This window comes from Trifolium pratense, linkage group LG3, assembly GCF_020283565.1.
Source record: "Trifolium pratense cultivar HEN17-A07 linkage group LG3, ARS_RC_1.1, whole genome shotgun sequence".
In the NCBI taxonomy this organism is placed as follows: domain Eukaryota; kingdom Viridiplantae; phylum Streptophyta; class Magnoliopsida; order Fabales; family Fabaceae; genus Trifolium; species Trifolium pratense.
Genome location: NC_060061.1, coordinates 15,527,265 through 15,546,399, shown reverse-complemented (window position 1 = coordinate 15,546,399; position 19,135 = coordinate 15,527,265). Strand labels below are relative to the sequence as shown.

Here is a 19,135-nt window from a genome sequence, read left to right as displayed (position 1 = left end):
TCATCATTCAAATACAGTGTGGTCTTCTCAGCGATAAGATCCAACCGGAGTCGGTTATTATTCTTGATTCTATTCAGCCGATGAATCACCGCAGGATGCTTTCGTCGGACGAGGCGGTGGCTTTTAAACTTGAGAGTTTTGCTGAAAGGAAGAAGGTGGATGGAGAGAAGTTGTTGGATGGATTGGAGTATTATCCATCTGGAAGTGTTGTTGATGGGCTTGGATGTCAGATTTTGAAAAACAAACATAAAACAGAATTAGAACAACAACTAGTAACAGAAGAGTAAAAGAAAATGCAAATCACAAACAATGAACACGGTCGTTGGTTATGCAGACTACAAAACAACTATAGTTCTTTATCATTACTTAAATGATGAAGTACGGTTTTCAATGTTACAAGTCATAATACTACTGTCTAGATTACAAGAATACCCGAACCATACCGCATCCAGTCGCCTCCGCTACAGTGTGGTCTGGACACAGTTTGTGCCAACAAATATTTCAGAGAAAAAGAGAAGAAAATATACGGCGGTAAAATTATGTTCTATTGCAATGGTGAAAACTGAGGAAGAAATTATAAAATACCTCACGATTGTGTTGAAACATTGACAGTTTACTTTTCTATAATAAAAACACCTTGATAAGCAACTTAAGGAATCTCTAAGCAGACTGGATAAGCAACAATTCTCTAGGGTTCATATTTTCCATTCATTTTAATTAGGGGGTTGTATTGAATTGAGATTTCAAAAGACTTTTTTAGTATCTGTTAAAAAAAAAAGGACCTTTTTAGTAAAAAAAATTTAACGGCAAAATTCATGGCCAGTAGTATAATTAGTTTTTGAGAATATAAGCATCCGGGGGTAGCTTTTACAAGAACCCACTGTTGATCTGTTTTACGCGTCACTTCAAGACCTTCAAACTCATCTTGGGCAAGAGTAGTTAAGGCACCGGCATCTTTGTTCCGTCCAATGCCAAGAGCTAGGCGAGGGTAAGGGCATGGAGGATACTAATTGAATCTAATGAAGCTAGTTTGATCCTTAAAGAATTCTTCAAACCTCTTTGCTTCAACACCTAAGCTCAAAGCTATACGTTCCAGCAACTTATACGCCAACTTTTCCATCTCCTCAATATAATACTCCTATATTATAATTCTGCTCAAGATGCAACCTCAATGTTTTAAAAACTGAATCAAACCGATTAGTTTAACCTGTTGAACTAGGACCCGACAATTTTTTAAACATCGGTCACCTGGAGCTCATGACAAGATTGAGTGATCCAATAACAAATAATCCAAAGGATTTAAGATAGACAAATAGACTAAGATAATATCTTAGAATTTAGATTGAGTCTAATTCATAGCCAAGAGTCCAACTCATACGGTAACAAACTTTCACGACTTATAAACAATTTTTCTGTCATATATCACATCCAATCCAACAATCAATCAATAATTAGTATGGAATGAAGATAATGAAGTACCTGACGTTTGAAGGGTGTTGAGGTGAAGGATTTGGTGTGTTGTGAATCATAATAACCACTTGGATTGATCTCATCTCTTTCAACCTTCTTCAACTCTTCCAAACTCTGAGCAAAAAACAGTCTAGAAGCTTCCTCAAGTCTCTGTCTAAGACTTAAAGGGACTCTGAAAATTTGCACACAAGTTATCCTATAAAATTATAGGTCTGCTATTCACACACAGTTTTCCGAATAATATAGCTTTCACCATAGGTTGCATTCCTTTTATAGCTGACGTGTAATGTGTAATGAGACCGGTGCACAAAACAGTTTCACAGTTGCATAAATTTTGGCGTGATTTGCAGATCACCGATCAATGATGGTTAAAGGGTGATAATTTAATCAAGGAACTCACTTGTATGTGTCGTAGGGCACAATAAGTATCACTTAGTATTTTGGATTGAAAATCTCCAAAGAATAGGTTTTTGTCTGGTCTGGAACATAGAAAATTCGTTTACTCAATTATTATTTTAAATAGATGCGAAATGGTAACTCTTTTTTTTTTTTGGTTACATTGCGTTTCGAAATGGTAACTCTTTAAACAGTGATTATTGAATTTAGAAATTGGACCTAATTAATATCTAAGTTAGATATTGAAGACTTTGCCTTATCTACACATCAAGTTCATAATTAAAAAGAGAAAAGAGAACATAGAGATTATTCAAAATACCAATTCTAAAGTCGATATACCAATTCTAAAGTACACAAAATATCAGTACTTGATATGTCAAAAGGATGATACATTTAGAGATTATTCAAAAACTTGCCAAAAACAATATATATGACTGAGACCCTTTTAGCTCTGTCATATTAAATTGTAAGTTGTAATTAATAGGGTTTTTGGCCAACATAATTTCCCGGGGGATCGTAATTGTAAGTGGCGAACCACCATCATTAGTGCATTGTACCCTTGCACACCCTAAACGACCAGAGTTGCGCCAAACAATTTGAGTATAATGCAAGCATTGTCCTCCATTAATGCATGAATTAATGTTATAATCATGTATTGATTCTAATTAACTAGTGAATGTAACACTAGATCCTTTGGCAAGATTCCCACCATAAGGTCCACTTGAGTGAGTCAAATTCCAATCACTGATTTCTTGAATTTGCATAGTTCAAAGCATAGGTAGCAACTGTGTTGTCCCAACTCTCAAATAATGTTTGCAACACAAACTTGCACACGAGCAGTGTTGGGGGAATTGAGATAACCTTGAGGTGAGTTTTGAGCATTGGAGAATGATAACCAAATGGGAAAGAATTTGAAAAAGCCCTCCAAAATCATCCCCGAGGAGAAGCTTCAGTGTTAATACAAGTCACAGCTAAAGTTTTTAATTTCAGCCCCTCATTCCATCGGTAACAATCACGTATCAAGAAAATATGAATAAATGCAGGGTTCAACTTTAGTACGAGTGAGATCAACAAAAAACATGAATTATCAAGATCAGAAAACAAAATTATATAAAAACCAAAGAAAATATCTAGTAACAACGCAATAATTCATTTAGGCTCCCAAAAGCAAAACAACACACCTGTTCATACAGAGACAAGGACCAATATAACGGGACTAGTACAGGATTCGTACATAATTAAATGGCCAAGACATACTCTATGCAGGTTCCTCCATCAGTATATTGGAATTTAGCATTAAATTGGAGACTATCAGATGGAATAATCTCGCCAATCTCAAAAAGACTTCATGTGAATGATCCGTTGCATGTCAAATCGTACAAGGTCAGTATAGTCAGCACTCAGCAAACTGATACTTTCAGTCACTTTGAACTACAATCCAAAAGAAAGGTTGACGCAGAAGGCATTGTAACCTGTAAGGCAATATTGTTGATGAGCACTCTTCGAAGCCCATTATCTTTGAGGTTGGATGTGGGTGTTGTGTTGACTCTTCTCAACTATATCTTCAATTGATGATGTATCAAAAGCCCAACAAGTAGCAGTATCAATACTCAAAGCAAAATCTATCAACTCAAAAAACTTCACAAGAGCTAAAACAAAGGAAACATATACAACAATTGAATATGAAAGATACTGAATATCATAAGATGTTTTTCCAAAAACACTCTAGGCAGTAGGCATATTATGAATAGTACCACACAACTAAAACAAAGTTAACTTTATTGTTTATTTTAGAAAATGAACAATAGAGTGCCTAAATTATGAATGAAAGCCACAAAAACTGTGGCCTCTTTGTGGGTTTGTAGTTTCATTTGTTTCCAATTTTTAAAGGATTGGATAGTCCTTCTCTTCAAGAATAAGTCACTGACGAAACAAATGACGTATCAAATAAAGCAAATCACAAGATCAACCACAATGAATAATGTACCTTAGTTTGGAAGTCCGTTTTAACTGAATGCATAATTTACTGCGGACCCCTGTAATCGATGATATCAACTTCTGCAGATGGTGAGTTTTGAAGCAAGAAGTTTACTACCCCCTTAGGTATGATTACAAATGGTTCATCTGCTTCTTTGAGAAGTATCTTGTGAGCTTCTTTACGCGACATGTATTTAAACACAACTTCTTTCCTTACATAAGATGATAATCCAAGAGGGCGTGGTTTCAGTGACTTCAAGTTACGCAAGGAAGGGAGTTTAACCTTGAATAAATCAGGATCTAAGGAAAGAATCTACGCAATTAGGGAGGGTTAAGATTAGTTTGATGTAATCAGTATCTTACTAAGAAAGTAAACATGAAACCTCAAAACATGGTAAGTTCAGGTACCTGAAGAGTATATGCATTGACGGTCAATGATTTTATATTATCAAGGTCTTGCAGCCAGCTGAATAAAATCAAATAAGGCTCCCCAATTCTAGAAAATATGTCTACAAGAATATTTACTTGTTTAACTGAAGAAAGACTGCTTCCACACAGTCTCTGCTTAGGAGTACTGTAAAAAGTAATTGTATGAAGACTTGGAGCGGATAGCTCGATTTTGGTAAAGTCGGACGAGCTATTACTACGCACAGTTAAATATACAATGGTTGCACTTGATATGGTTGGAATTGATGCATCCCTTACACTACATCTAGAAATGATCAAATTATTCAATCTGTTAAAAGATGAAAATGGTTCGGCATGATCAGCATTGCCATTTGCGCAAATTAGATAGATCCAAGCTAGTCAATGCTGGCAAATTTAGATACTTCGGAAATAATGTTTTTTCATCATTATAAGGACCATTAGGGTAAACACAAAGCTTAAGTGACCTAAGTCCCTGACATGACGAAATGCGGGGAAAAATGATACCTTGCTCTTGCTCTCTTGGTGTTGGGTGGAATCATTGAGAACACGAATTTGAGAACAAATAAATAAAATCTCAGCAAAGTCATGGTAGATTACAATTGAAAAAACGAAAAGTTGAGAAAATACCTTGAAATTGAAATTAACGATTTACGGGTCCAAGGAGTGGAAAAGAACGATAGAGAAGGTTTATAGAGAGTTGGGGTCATACAGCAAGTTTTGTATTTCTAGGGTTCTTATTTTTATTATTTTGCTCGGAGGGAAAATGTGTTAAGTTTGCGATGTGAACAACAAGTAACTAAAATTAAAGTTGTTTAATAATTTTTATTTAAAAAAAAGAAAAAAAAGTTAAAGGCTTAAATGCAGTTTTAACTCCTCTGTTTTAAAAAATGCGGAATTTTACCCACTATTATAAAATGCGGAATTTTACCCCATATTTTATAATTTGTTGAATTTTGCCCCCCACCAAAATTCTGCACAAAATCTGCTTCTGAGCCTCAAGTTCAAAGTTTCGCACAGAACCTAATTTGGATTAATAATTCACCAAACGGGTATCGAAACAACCGCAATCGAGTTAGTTTTCCACAGAATCAAACTCCACTAAATTTGGGGTTACAGAGAGAGATTAATTATCATTTTAGTGAAGGTATGTTCAAATTAATTATCGTATGAAACTACTACTGGTATTTTCGTCATGCCTCTCACCCTGTAGCTTATTTTTTAATACTATTTACATTTATGGAAAGCTAACGAAATTATCCTTGTTGGAATTTCAATTTCGTCGAATTTGGAGTTACGATGCGTTCGGTAGACGATGTTGAATTTGAAGGTCACAAGTAGATTTTTGCAGAATTAGTAATTTGACAGACCTTCACTAAAACGGTAATTAATTTCTCTATATAACTCCAAATTTAGTGGGGTTTGATTCTGTGGAAAGCTAACTCAATTACGATCGTTTCAGTATCAATTTTGTGAATTATTGATCCAAATTTAGTTTTGTGCGAAACTTTGAACTTGAGGCTCAGAAGCGGATTTTGTGCAGAATTTTGGTGGGGGACAAAATCCAACAAATTATAAAATAGGGGGGGGGTAAAATTCCGCATTTTAAAATAGGGGGCGTAAAATTAATCATTTTTCAAAACAGGGGGGTAAAACAGCATTTAAACCAAAGTTAAAAGTTGTATTTTATTATAGTTTTGAATTCTCGCGCGTCGTATTTTTACTTATCCGTTACTACAATTGCGCGCCCTATTTTTACTCGTGCGCTGCTTAATGGGAACAAGCATAGTTCACAATATCTTTGAGGGTCGTTGAGGTATAAAACTGCGTGTATGTTTAAAATCGAGAGTATGGAGTGCAGTTGAGGTAAAATCTTAGTCACAAACATGCCTAGTTTCTTTGCAGCGGTAAATTCCGAGGAATGCAATATAAGGGTAGGATTATATTTCCAAAGATTCTTCCATCTTGGTTGACAGTCAGTGTACGTTTCGCGTCTGTCTTTGTCTATTATATAAATTTATGTTAAAAAATTTAAAAAATGTCTTATGTTATGGTGAATTTTTTAATGAGAGGTCTCCGCCTAAACCAATTAGCTAAGAGCAGGTGAGCCGTCAGATCGAAAGAATCATGTAGCATAGGTATAGAATTGATAATAAAGTTAAAAGATATGTTTGATAATATATTATATTTTTTTTAAGTATATAAACTGTTTTTTTCTTAATAAAGTTTTTAAAAATTGTTGTTTGGCCTAACTTCTTACTTATAAGAAAAAAGAAGAGGAAAAAGTTAGGTCAAACAGTACCTAAGTACCGCACAAATTAGTGTTAATGGATTGGACAAAAATAAAGATTTTTATTTTCTACTGAACTATGAGAGACAATTTTTTGATATCAAAATAACTTTTAACTTTAGTGGGGTTTGATTCTGTGGAAAGCTAACTCGATTACGATCGTTTCAGTATCAATTTTGTGAATTATTGATCCAAATTTAGTTTTGTGTGAAACTTTGAACTTGAGGCTCAGAAGCGGATTTTGTGCAGAATTTTGGTGGGGGGCAAAATCCAACAAATTATAAAATAGGGGGGGTAAAATTCCGCATTTTAAAATTGGGGGCGTAAAATTCCGCATTTTTCAAAATAGGGGGCGGGGGGGGTAAAACAGCATTTAAACCAAAGTTAAAAGTTGTTTTTTTATTATAGTTTTGAATTCTCGCGCGTCGTATTTTTACTTATCCGTTACTACAATTGCGCGCCCTATTTTTACTCGTGCGCTGCTTAATGGGAACAAGCATAGTTCACAATATCTTTGAGGGTCGTTGAGGTATAAAACTGCGTGTACGTTTAAAATCGAGAGTATGGAGTGCAGTTGAGGTAAAATCTTAGTCACAAACATGCCTAGTTTCTTTGCAGCGGTAAATTCCGAGGAATGCAATATAAGGGTAGGATTATATTTCCAAAGATTCTTCCATCTTGGTTGACAGTCAGTGTGCGTTTCGCGTCTGTCTTTATCTATTATATAAATTTATGTTAAAAAATTTAAAAAGTGTCTTATGTTATGGTGAATTTTTTAATGAGAGGTCTCCGCCTAAACCAATTAGCTAAGAGCAGGTGAGCCGTCAGATCGAAAGAATCATGTAGCATAGGTATAGAATTGATAATAAAGTTAAAAGATATGTTTGATAATATATTATTTTTTTTTTAAGTATATAAACTGTTTTTTTCTTAATAATGTTTTTAAAAATTATTTTCTGGCCTAACTTCTTACTTATAAGAAAAAAGAAGAGGAAAAAAGTTAGGCCAAACAGTACCTAAGTACCGCACAAATTAGTGTTAATGGATTGGACAAAAATAAAGATTTTTATTTTCTACTGAACTATGAGAGACAATTTTTTGTCTTCTCACAAGTTGTCTAAGATATCAAAATAACTTTTTTATACATCGATCATCGTAGAAGATAAAATTTATTCAATATCTTAACATGTGTCATGTGTTGTTCCTTCTTGTATTGTTATGTATTGTTTTGTTTTGTACTGTTATGTATTGTTCCGTAAGAAAGTTGTGAGGAATCAAAATGATATTTAATAGTTCATGTAAGCTTAACTCAGTTGGTGGACACAACATAATAATTCATAGCCATCTCTTGAATGTGAAAGAGAAGTAGATGAATTAACTTTTGGTCTTGCATTTTTTAATGGTCCCTATGAATATAAATATGTTTTAACTAAAAAATTCATATTTAATTGATCTGTTGTTAAAAATATTAAACTTTTACAAAAGAGAATTATATAATGTACTATCTCCGTCCCAAATGTTTGGTCCTTTTAACTTTTTTGTTTTGTCCCAAAACTTTAGTCATTTTATGAAACCAAAACACAATTAATGATATTTTACCATTTATACCCTTACAAAAAGTAAAACAATCATTAAATAGATTTTATCTTTCTTAATAAAGTAAGAGTAAAAATAACTTAACTTATTATTCTTTATTATTTCTTAATACATGTGCAAAACTCTAAAAGGACCAAAGTTTTGGGACGGAGGGAGTACTAGACATGACCGTAGAAAAACATTTAAAACTTTGAATGATACGCACGAGTTGAATCAAAAGTAGGGACAAAAGGCATGATTGGAAATACTTTAGGGAAGTTATTGAAATTTTTTATAGGAACCCACTTTGCTTTCTTTATAGTCGTTGCAATCCGGATAATAACCGCTCCAAATTTATATTCTTGGTGAAAAGGACAACTGCTATGGCAGCGACATTGTACTTTTTTTCTTCCTCCTTGTCAACTCTGATGCGAACCTTTGAGACATCTAATCTTTCAGAGACAAATTTATTCAGAGTCTGTTGTTCACATCTCTAAAGCTTTTCAATTTTCGAAGCTTAACAACCTTTGAACGTCTCCAGAGTCTGCTACTCAGAGTTGGCTTTCAACTCCTCTTTTTCACACGTTCAAGTGGATAATAATTAGTCTTTTAGGCTTCCGGTTTTGCACACTTGAACAAATATAAGTAACACCAATTGTTGTTTTATACTTTGTTATCATCAAAACCATTAGAGAAATTTTTCAAAACCAATGTTATTCTTACAGAAGAAGAGGAGTTGCTGGGGTGGGGTGGAGAATGGAGAGACGTTCACAGAGACATGAGGGGCAGAAGCCGGTGAAGTTCTCCTCCGGGTGGCGGGGGAAGGGTCAGTGGGGCTGTGGTGGTGGTGGTGGTGGTGTGGGATTCATAACCTGTGTTTTTTTATTTATTTACTGCAAATAAGCTATTTTGCACTCAATTTAAACATGTCCTTTCTCCATATATGTAAATCAAACTATAATCTAAACTTGATTTCTAAATGTGTTTGTTGTTAATTTTTACTTCAAGGTTGTTAATCACAAATCTGATTTTCCATGTATTTGCTTTTCCTGTATTTCTTATAGGTAAATAGGTATACTATTTCTGTAATCAAGAAGTGGAATCTACCAACCACTTACTCCTTTCGTGTCGATCCACATCAGCAAATTGGAAGCCTTTGCTGTTGCTAATGATTCTGCTAATTGCAGGGTGGTGCGAGTTGTGTTAAATTTTCCATGGACTAAGCATTGTTATTGATATAAACTGGATAAGATACTGTTGTTGGCGATGGTTATTGACACTGATGCAAACCACCCGCTTATGAATCATTTGTGTATATGAATTTCTAAATTTATTCTCAAACCAGGTTAAATTGGTGGTGAAAATTCTAAATTTGAAAGAATTAGTTTTATTAATTTTAAAATCAAGATATCTCTTATATTTAATTGTCGGGTGTGCTTTATTTATTTATTTATTCGACTTTTTTATTTATTTATAACTGTGGGCTTACTTGAGTGAGAAGGAATAGGATTTAAAAGAAGCAAAGCGTCAGTTGTTTCATTCCGTTCTATTCTGATCAACGACGATGCCTGGCCGCGCCTCCATTGTTTCATTGCGGAAATGGATAGGAATGTGGTGCTAGATTACATACCTTGAAATTGACAATTTACACATCCAAGTAAACACTCCACTCTATTACATATGGGATGGAGAGGAACGATGAAGTAAGGTCTACAGATAGTGGTTCATAGAACCAGTTTTCTAGGGTTTCAACAAAATGCATTAGTTTAGACACTAAACTATTTGACCAACAAAAAAGAAGAATTACCAACAATTGATTGGTCCATTTGCTGCCACGTCATATCAAAATATGTCATGGATGCAAAATTTTAAGTGTTGAGTCTAATTTCAGAAATTCAAAAAAATGAGAGGCCAAAATTGGGAAATTTAAAACGTGGGGACCAAAATTCAGAAATCGACAAATAATTAAACCATTTGGTCCAGCTGAATGTTTTGTAGTTTGGTTCAGTTTTCTTTGGTTAATCAAACCATGACCACTAATTTGACAAGCAATTCTTATAAATATTTTGCACAAAGACTCTTTTTTGTCTTTCACCACCGGTTTAATCTGGTTCGGAGGTCAGTTCTGTCATCAAGTGGTTACAGCCCCCTCCCGATCGCAGTTACGGGGGATCGAACTGTGATTCTCCCTACCAAGTTCAGCGCCAATCACCACTAAACCAACTAACGATTAAAACAAAGGAAACTCAAAATGAATAAAAGGAACAATAGCGGGCCTAAATCAGACTAGAACGACTTGTAAGCAAAGTAACATACATCCCTGCAACTCACAATATGTGAACAAAAGCCACTAAACCTTTGAATTCTTTGCCGGTGTGAAGCTTACATTGCTTCCTATTTTTAACCGATAATTTTTCTCTTCAAGGACGATTCATCGACCAAGCAAATCACATGATCAACTATAAAGAATAATAATTAGTTAAGATAAACTTTTCAGCAAGAACTTCCTACAATCTTTTTGCTTTGAAATAATTACCACGACTATAAGTTTTTTAAATAACTACCTAAGGTAGGCGTCAACAGAAGGTTTCGGACAATACATAAGCTGTATATTCTTGGCTCTCGAGTAATTAGATACAGTTTTTGTTCTAATGCAAATGTTGGGGAAAAAAAAACTAGTTTTTATCAATCAAATAGGAAATCAATCAAAAAAATCAGTAGTCTAATGTATATCATCACATCTATTCGAATATGGATTTTGCATGTCTATATGCATCAAATCTGATTATTCAACCATTGTTGTTAGTTGAGTAGCGGTAGTAGTTTTTAAGTCAGTTCAGAAACAATTTACAAGTTGAAAACTAGTTCAGAACCAAAACTAAACTAACCATTTTTGTGTTTAAAACAGTTTGGTTCAAAAGTTTTAAAACCGATGCAGAGAACCAAAGAATCAGTTCAGTTTGGTGAACAGTAAAACCGATTCAATTTGGTTCAGCTGAAATGGTTTCCAATTTGGTTCAGTTTTCTCTGGTGAATCAAACCATGACCACTCCTAGTTTGACAGGCAATTATGACCGTCGAATATCTCATAACATGTCTTCCAAAATGACTTAATGCATATTTCAAAAATACTCAAGCAACTAAAACAAAGGAAACTCAAAATGAACTAAAATGAACAACATAGAGCCTAAACCTTTGGCTTCTTTGCCGGTTTGAAACAAGAAGTCTACTATTTCATAAGGCATGCTTGAAGATGATTTGATCAGTACTTTCAGTGACTTCAACGTACACAAGGAATAAATCTTAAGGTACCTGAATAGTACCTTAAGGCTAAAGAGCAGTTCTGATGACATGTAAAAGCATCGATGTTTACTTGTTTAACAGAAGAAAGACCAATACCGCATAGTTTATATGAAGGGGTGTACAAGGACTGGGAGCAGATAACTGTGGAAATGATTTAAAAAGCATAGAGATACTTAAGCAATAACAATTAATTAACAGAATGAATAACTTTCCTTGAGTACCACACAATCCTTGTCATTGAAAGAAAATCCTTTAACCAGAAAGAGTATCATATCATGTGAGTTCAACCACTTTATTTTGAAGTATTTTTTGGCAAGGAGAGAAGAGAAAGACTTCATGATTTTCCTTTTTGTGAGAGTATTAGAAATTATTATCGCGAAAGGATTTTGAAATTTTTCGAAGCACTCCAAAATCACAGCTATAGTTTTTTATTTCAGCCCCTCATTCCATCACAAACAATATCGGATCAAGAAAATGTGAATAAATGCAGGATTCTCTTTTGTGTGAGTGATGTCAACAAAAAACATGAATTATCAACACCAGAAAACAGAATTATATAAAAACCAAAGAAATCATCGATAAAAATATCTAGTAACAACTAAATGATTCATTTAGGCTCCCAAAAACAAAAACACAGACCTAATGCATGTCAAATCGTACAACATGATTGATATAGTCAGCATTCGGCAAACTGATTTCAGTCACTTATCTGATATCTAATATCCCAAGGCATACTTTGAACTACAATCCAAAAGAAAGGTTGACACAGAAGGCATTGTAACTTGTAAGGTTGACGCTCTTCAAAGGCTGTTATCTTGAGGTGGGGAACGGGTGTTGGGTTGGCTCTTCTCAACTGTATCTTCGTTTGATGATGTATCGAAAGTCAAACTAACAATAGCAATAGTCAAAGAAAAATTTATCAATTCAAAAAATTAACTAGAGTTAAAATAAAGGAGAAATAAACAATAGTTGAATATGAAAGATACTAAATCTCATAAAATAAAACAAAGGAAACACTCTAAACAGTAGGCATACTTCAAAAGTATCACACAACTAAAAGAAAGGAAACTTGCAAAAGTTTCCAAATTTCATTTTTAATTATAACTGGAATATCTCTCAGGCCTTGAATGATGCTTATCAAACACAATTCCATTTGATCCTTCTGAGGATGAGTTTCTTTGGAAACATAATTCTGGTATTCTGACCCTCAAGGATGCTTATATTTTCCAATCTCCTCCTCGTCAGAAGATTCCTTGGGCTAAATTGATTTCAAGCTCTTCTATCCCTCCTTCTAAATCTCTTCTTCTTTGTTGAACCTTGCATAACAAGATTCCTACTGAATGCTAATAGCTGGTGCTTTCTTGTCCCTCAGGTTATTAGGGCTGACTATTCTAGAAATAGATTAGGTATTCCTTACTTTCGTTTTGTTAACCTTTAAGAGGGTTTTGGTTTGGTCCCCCTCCTTTCTCTTTTTATTTCTCTTATATTTAGGGCTCCGCAGTTATCCTGCAACCCATCTTTTGTCTTAAAAAAAAGAGTAAACTTTATTATTTTTTTTTGTTAAAAAATGAAAAATAGAGTCTCAAAGTTATGAATGAAAACCACAAAAATTGTGGCCTCTTTGCGAGTTTGATGTTTCACTTGCTTCCTATTTTTCAATCGATAATCCTCTGCAAGAATAAGTCACTGCCTAAAGAAATGACATATCAACTAAAGAAAATCACAAGATCAAGTATAAAGAATAGTTTACCGTAGTTTGGTGGGCCATTTCATCCGACTGCATACTTTCAGTGTCTTCAAGTTACACAACAATGAAGGGAGTTTAGCCTTGAATAAATCAGGAACTAAGAAGAGAATCTGAGCAATTAGGAAGAATTATGATTAGGTTGATGCAAGCCAGTTGATTTTTGACAAAATTTGTAAATGAAATAAAAAAACATCTTAAGAAGAAAGTAAACATGAAACCTCAAAACATAGCAAGTTAATGTACCTTAAGATTACTCGCAGTGACTGTCAATGATTTTGTATTAATAAGGTCCTGCGGCCAGCTGAATAGAACAAAAGGAAGCTCCTCAAATGTATTTGAAAATATGTCCGCTTCAATATTTACTTGTTTAATTGAAGAAAGACTGCTTCCACACAGTCTCTGATGAGGAACACCATCAAAAGTAATGGTATAAAGACTAGGAGCGAATAACTCAATTTTGGTAAAGTCAGATGAATTATTAGACATAGCTAAATTGACAAGGGTTGAACTTGATATTCTTAGAATCGGGGCATCCATTACAGTACAATTAGAAATGATCAAATTATTTAAGCAATTAAATGATGAAAAGGGTTCGGCATGATCAGCAATGTCGCTAGCACAAAATGCAAAATAAGTTAGATCCAAGCTAGTCAATGCTGGCAAATTCAGAGATTTTGGAAATAATGTTCTTTTCCCATTACTATAAAGACCTTTAGGGTAAACACAAAGCTTAAGAGACGTAAGAGCCTGGCATGAAGAAATGCGAGGAAAAATGATACTACTATCACCTTTAACACAGATTCCTAATTGCTTGAGTTGGGTATTATGGGAACAAGCATAGTTTACAATCTCTTTGAGAGTCCGTTGAGGTTCAAAACTGCCCAAACGCTCAAAATCGAGAGTGTGCAGTGAAGGTGTGGTGGTATCACGAAGATTCAAAATCTTAGTCACAAATATGGCTAATTTTTTTGCATTGGAGAATTCTGAGGAATGCAATATAAGGGTAGGAATACATTTCCAAAGATGCTTCCATTTGGGGGACAAAACGCAAGTTTGAACGGCGTGTTTGGAATTCAAAAATGACAAAATGTGAAGGAGAACACAATCAGGTAAGTCACTCAACCTATCTTCATTCTCTTCATTATTATCATGCCTCCCTCTCTTGTTGTCGGGTGGAATCATTTTCTCATGCGCTAAACTAGACATTACAACTCAGATAACTACCGGTACCTGCACAAGCATAAAAGGAAAAAACAACGTGGAATCATTTTCTGCAATATTATACAACGGATCACGAATTTGAGTTACAAAGAGAATCAAATCTACGGCGAGCTTTCAAATCTCATCAAAGTCGTACTAGATTGCAATTGGGAAAATGGATAGGAACGGTGGAAAGAGGTGCTAGATTGCATACCTTGAAATTGACGATTTACACATCCAAGCAAACACTTCGCTCTATTTCGTACGGGATAGAAACGGTGAAGTGAGATCTACAGACTGGTTCATAGAACCAGTTTTCTAGGGTTCCAACAAAATGCATTACTTTAGACACTAAACTATTTGACCAACAAAAAAGAAGAATTACCAATATTTGATTGGTCCATTTGCTGCCACATCATATCAAAATATGTCATGTATGCATAATTTTAAGTATTTGAGTCCAATTTCAGAAATTGAAAAAAATGAGAGGCCAAAATTGGGAAATTTAAAATGTGGGGACCAAAATTCAGAAATCGACAAATAAAGGGATCAAAACTGCAATTAAACCATTTGGTTCCGTTTTCTTTGGTGAATCAAACCATGACCACTAATTTGACAAGCAATTCTTATAAATATTTTGCACAAAGATTCTAGGAAGCATGCATATTTCAAAATGATCAAGCAATTAAAACAAAGGAAACTCAAAATGAATTAAAAGGAACAATAGAGTTCCTAAATTATGCTTTTATTTATAAATCAGACTAGAACGACTTGTAAGCAAAATAACATACATACCTTTGGCTTCTTTGCCAGTTTGAAGCAAGAAGTCCACTATTCCATAAGGCATGCTTAAAGATAATTTGATCAGTACTTTCAGAGACTTTAACTTACACCAGGAATAAATCTTAAGCTCCACCCATAAATATGAAACGAGAGAGAGAGAGAGAGAGAGAGAGAGAGAGAGAGAGAGAGAGAGAGAGAGAGAGAGAGAGAGAGAACCAGAGCAATGAAAAGTGAGGATGAGTTAGGATCAGTCTAACACAAGTCAAAATATTTTAGACAAAATTTAGAAACCAAAAAAAAAAAAGTATCTTAAGAAGAAAGTAAAATTAAAGCCTCAAAACATGTCAAGTTAAGGTACCAGAAGAGTACCTACAGAGTGTCAATAACTGTACACTATAAAGATCTAACAGCCAGCGTAATAAGCATAAAGAGCAATTCTCACGACTTGGAAAAGCATCACTAAATGTAAATGTACAAAGACTGGGAGCAGATAACTGAAGTTTGGAATTGAGTATGGAACTATCATGCATGGTTAAATTGATAAGCATCACATTTGGTATGCTAAGGACTCGTGTTCACCATTCATTACGATTGCGAAGGATCAAACTAGTTAAACTTTTAAATCCCAAAAAGGGATTAATCGGGCCATCGTCACTAGCCAAAAAGGAAAAATATTCTAGGTGCAAGTTCGTTAATGTTGGCAAATCCAAATATTTTGGAAATAATGTTCTCCCATTATTATGATGGCCTTTAGTGGCAACAAATAGGTTCAGTGATGGTAGAGTGATGAAGAAATGCAAGGCAAGATGTCACACATTTGACATCAATTCCTAAATGACGGAGCTTGACATTACGGAATAAAACATAGTTTGCAACCCTTTTAATTAGGCGAGACCCAATACTACCATTGCGCTTAAGATTGAAAGTGTGAAGTGTAGTTGAGGCATCATGAAGAGACAAAATCCTAAACACAAATTTGTCAAAACTCTTCAAAGTGGAAAAGTCAGTGTAATGCAATTTAAGGGTGGGAATATTTTTCCAAAGATGTTTCCATTAAACACAAGTTTGAACGAATGTGTTTGGTATTTAAAATGACAAAATGTAGATGAGAACACTGTCAGTTAATTCATTCAATCTGTCTTCATTATCATCATGCCTTAGTTTCTTAATCTTTGGTAAAATCATTACCTCATTTGCTGAAGTAGACATCATTATTCAAATACAAGTACCTAAACAAACATAAAACAGAATAACTGTTAGAACAACAACTAGTAACAGAAGAGTAAAAGAAAATGCAAACCACAAACAATTAACACGGTCGTTGGTTATGCAGACTACAAAGCAACTATAGTTCTTTATCATTACTTTAATGATGAAGTTCGGTTTTCAATGTTACAAGTCATATATATAATACTACTGTCTAGATTACAAGAATACCCTGAACCATACTGCATCCAGTCGCCTCCGCTACAGTGTGGTCTGGACACAGTTTGTGCCAACAAATATTTCAAAGACAAAGAGAAGAAAATATACGGCGGTAAAATGATGTTCTATTGCAATGGTGAAAACTGAGGAAGAAATTATAAAATACCTCACGATTGTGTTGAAACATTGACAGTTTACTTTTCTATAATAAAAACACCTTGATAAGCAACTTAAGGAATCTCTAAGCAGACTGGATAAGCAACAATTCTCTAGGGTTCATATTTTCCATTCATTTTAATTAGGGGGTTGTATTGAATTGAGATTTCAAAAGACTTTTTTAGTATCTGTCAAAAAAAAAAGACTTTTTTAGCAAAAAAAATTTAACGGCAAAATTAATGGCCAGTAGTATAATTAGTTTTTGAGAATATAAGCATCCGGGGGTAGCTTTTACAAGAACCCACTGTTGATCTGTTTTACGCGTCACTTCAAGACCTTCAAACTCATCTTGGGCAAGAGTAGTTAAGGCACCGGCATCTTTGTTCCGTCCAACGCCAAGAGCTAGGCGAGGGTAAGGGCATGGAGGATACTAATTGAATCTAATGAAGCTAGTTTGATCCTTAAAGAATTCTTCAAACCTCTTTGCTTCAACACCTAAGCTCAAAGCTATACGTTCCAGCAACTTATACGCCAACTTTTCCATCTCCTCAATATAATACTCCTATATTATAATTCTGCTCAAGATGCAACCTCAATGTCTTAAAAACTGAATCAAACCGATTAGTTTAACCTGTTGAACTAGGACCCGACAATTTTTTAAACATCGGTCCACCTACACACTTTTTAGGTCATATCACATACTCTTCAACACACTTTACTCACGTACATGACACCTGGAGCTCACGACGAGATTGAGTGATCCAATAACAAATAATCCAAAGGATTTAAGATAGACAAATAGACTAAGATAATATCTTAGAATTTAGATCGAGTCTAATTCAGAGCCAAGAGTCCAACTCATACGGTAACAAACTTTCACGACTTATAAACAATTTTTCTGTCATATATCACATCCAATCCTACAATCAATAATTAGTATGGAATGAAGATAATGAAGTACCTGACGTTTGAAGGGTGTTGAGGTGAAGGATTTGGTGTGTTGCGAATCATAATAACCACTTGGATTGATCTCATCTCTTTCAACCTTCTTCAACTCTTCCAAACTCTGAGCAAAAAACAGTCTAGAAGCTTCCTCAAGACTTAAAGGGACTCTGAAAATTTGCACACAAGTTATCCTATAAAATTATAGGTCTGCTATTCAGACACAGTTTTCCGAATAATATAGCTTTCACCATAGGTTGCATTCCTTTTATAGCTGATGTGTAATGTGTAATGAGACCGGTGCACAAAACAGTTTCACAGTTGCATAAATTTTGGTGTGATTTGCAGATCACCGATCAATGATGGTTAAAGGGTGATAATTTAATCAAGGAACTCACTTGTATGTGTCGTAGGGCACAATAAGTATCACTTAGTATTTTGGATTGAAAATCTGCTAAGAATAGGTTTTTGTCTGGTCTGGAACATAGAAAATTCGTTTACTCAATTATTATTTTAAATTGATGCGAAATGGTAACTTTTTTTTTGTTGGTTACATTGCGTTTCGAAATGGTAACTCTTTAAACGCAAGTAAAAGTGATTATTGAATTTAGAAATTGGACCTAATTAATATCTAAGTTAGATATTGAAGACTTTGCCTTATCTACACATCATGTTCATAATTAAAAAGAGAAAAGAGAACATAGAGATACACAGCTTTGGGAGCACTAAAATCGATATACCAATTCTATAGTACACAAAATATCAGTACTTGATATGTCAAAAGGATGACACATTTAGAGATTATTCAAAAACTTGCCAAAAACAATATATATATGACTGAGACCCTTTTAGCTCTGTCATATTAAATTGTAAGTTGTAATTAATAGGGTTTTTGGCCAACATAATTTCCCGGGGGATCGTAATTGTAAGTGGCGAACCACCATTATTAGTGCATTGTACCCTTGCACACCCTAAACGACCAGAGTTGCGCCAAACAATTTGAGTATAATGCAAGCATTGTCCTCCATTAATGCATGAATTAATGTTATAATCATGTATTGATTCTAATTAACCAGTGAATGTAACACTAGATCCTTTGGCAAGATTCCCACCATAAGGTCCACTTGAGTGAGTCAAATTCCAATCACTGATTTCTTGAATTTGCATAGTTCAAAGCATAGGTAGCAACTGTGTTGTCCCAACTCCCAAATAATGTTTGCAACACAAACTTGCACACGAGCGGTGTTGGGGGAATTGAGATAACCTTGAGGTGAGTTTTGAGCATTGGAGAATGATAACCAAATGGGAAAGAATTTTGAAAAAGCCCTCCAAAATCATCCCCGAGGAGAAGCTTCAGTGTTAATACAAGTCACAGCTAAAGTTTTTAATTTCAGCCCCTCATTCCATCGGAAACAATCATGTATCAAGAAAATATGAATAAATGC

The 19,135-nt window shown here is 34.5% G+C and overlaps 2 protein-coding genes across 2 annotated transcripts; both read right to left on the bottom strand.

Moving 5' to 3' along the window:
* Window positions 1-2,993: 2,993 nt before the first annotated feature.
* On the bottom strand, window positions 2,994-9,726 carry LOC123914636. The gene is made up of 4 exons (XM_045965832.1): window positions 9,624-9,726; window positions 4,252-4,646; window positions 3,854-4,156; window positions 2,994-3,428 (listed from the first exon to the last, which is right to left on the bottom strand). The coding sequence occupies exons 1-3, from the start codon at window positions 9,724-9,726 to the stop codon at window positions 3,890-3,892; spliced, it is 765 nt and encodes a 254-aa protein (XP_045821788.1). The 3' UTR covers window positions 2,994-3,428; window positions 3,854-3,889.
* Window positions 9,727-11,967: 2,241 nt separating this feature from the next.
* LOC123918117 (putative F-box/FBD/LRR-repeat protein At1g78760) lies at window positions 11,968-19,095 on the bottom strand. Its single transcript, XM_045970078.1, has 6 exons — window positions 17,710-19,095; window positions 15,180-16,396; window positions 14,599-14,702; window positions 13,428-14,414; window positions 13,188-13,294; window positions 11,968-12,325 (listed from the first exon to the last, which is right to left on the bottom strand). Exons 4-6 carry the CDS (start codon window positions 14,388-14,390, stop codon window positions 12,238-12,240), a joined length of 1,158 nt encoding a protein of 385 aa, XP_045826034.1. The 5' UTR covers window positions 14,391-14,414; window positions 14,599-14,702; window positions 15,180-16,396; window positions 17,710-19,095; the 3' UTR covers window positions 11,968-12,237.
* Window positions 19,096-19,135: the final 40 nt, after the last annotated feature.

Bases quoted from the DNA above. Each gene is read 5' to 3' on its own strand.
- LOC123914636 (XM_045965832.1), bottom strand. From the start codon at position 9,726: ATGAAACAATGGAGGCGCGGCCAGGCATCGTCGTTGATCAGAATAGAA. The intron at 4,647-9,623 runs GTAAGCCCACAG...AGCATTGACTAG, and splicing joins TCCTATTCCTTCTCACTCAA to CTTGGATCTATCTAATTTGC. The intron at 4,157-4,251 runs GTACCTGAACTT...CTAATTGCGTAG, and splicing joins TCAATGCATATACTCTTCAG to ATTCTTTCCTTAGATCCTGA.
- LOC123918117 (XM_045970078.1), bottom strand. From the start codon at position 14,390: ATGTCTAGTTTAGCGCATGAGAAAATGATTCCACCCGACAACAAGAGA. The intron at 13,295-13,427 runs GTACATTAACTT...CTAATTGCTCAG, and splicing joins TCACTGCGAGTAATCTTAAG to ATTCTCTTCTTAGTTCCTGA. The intron at 12,326-13,187 runs GTAAACTATTCT...TGCTATTGTTAG, and splicing joins AAATGGCCCACCAAACTACG to TTTGACTTTCGATACATCAT.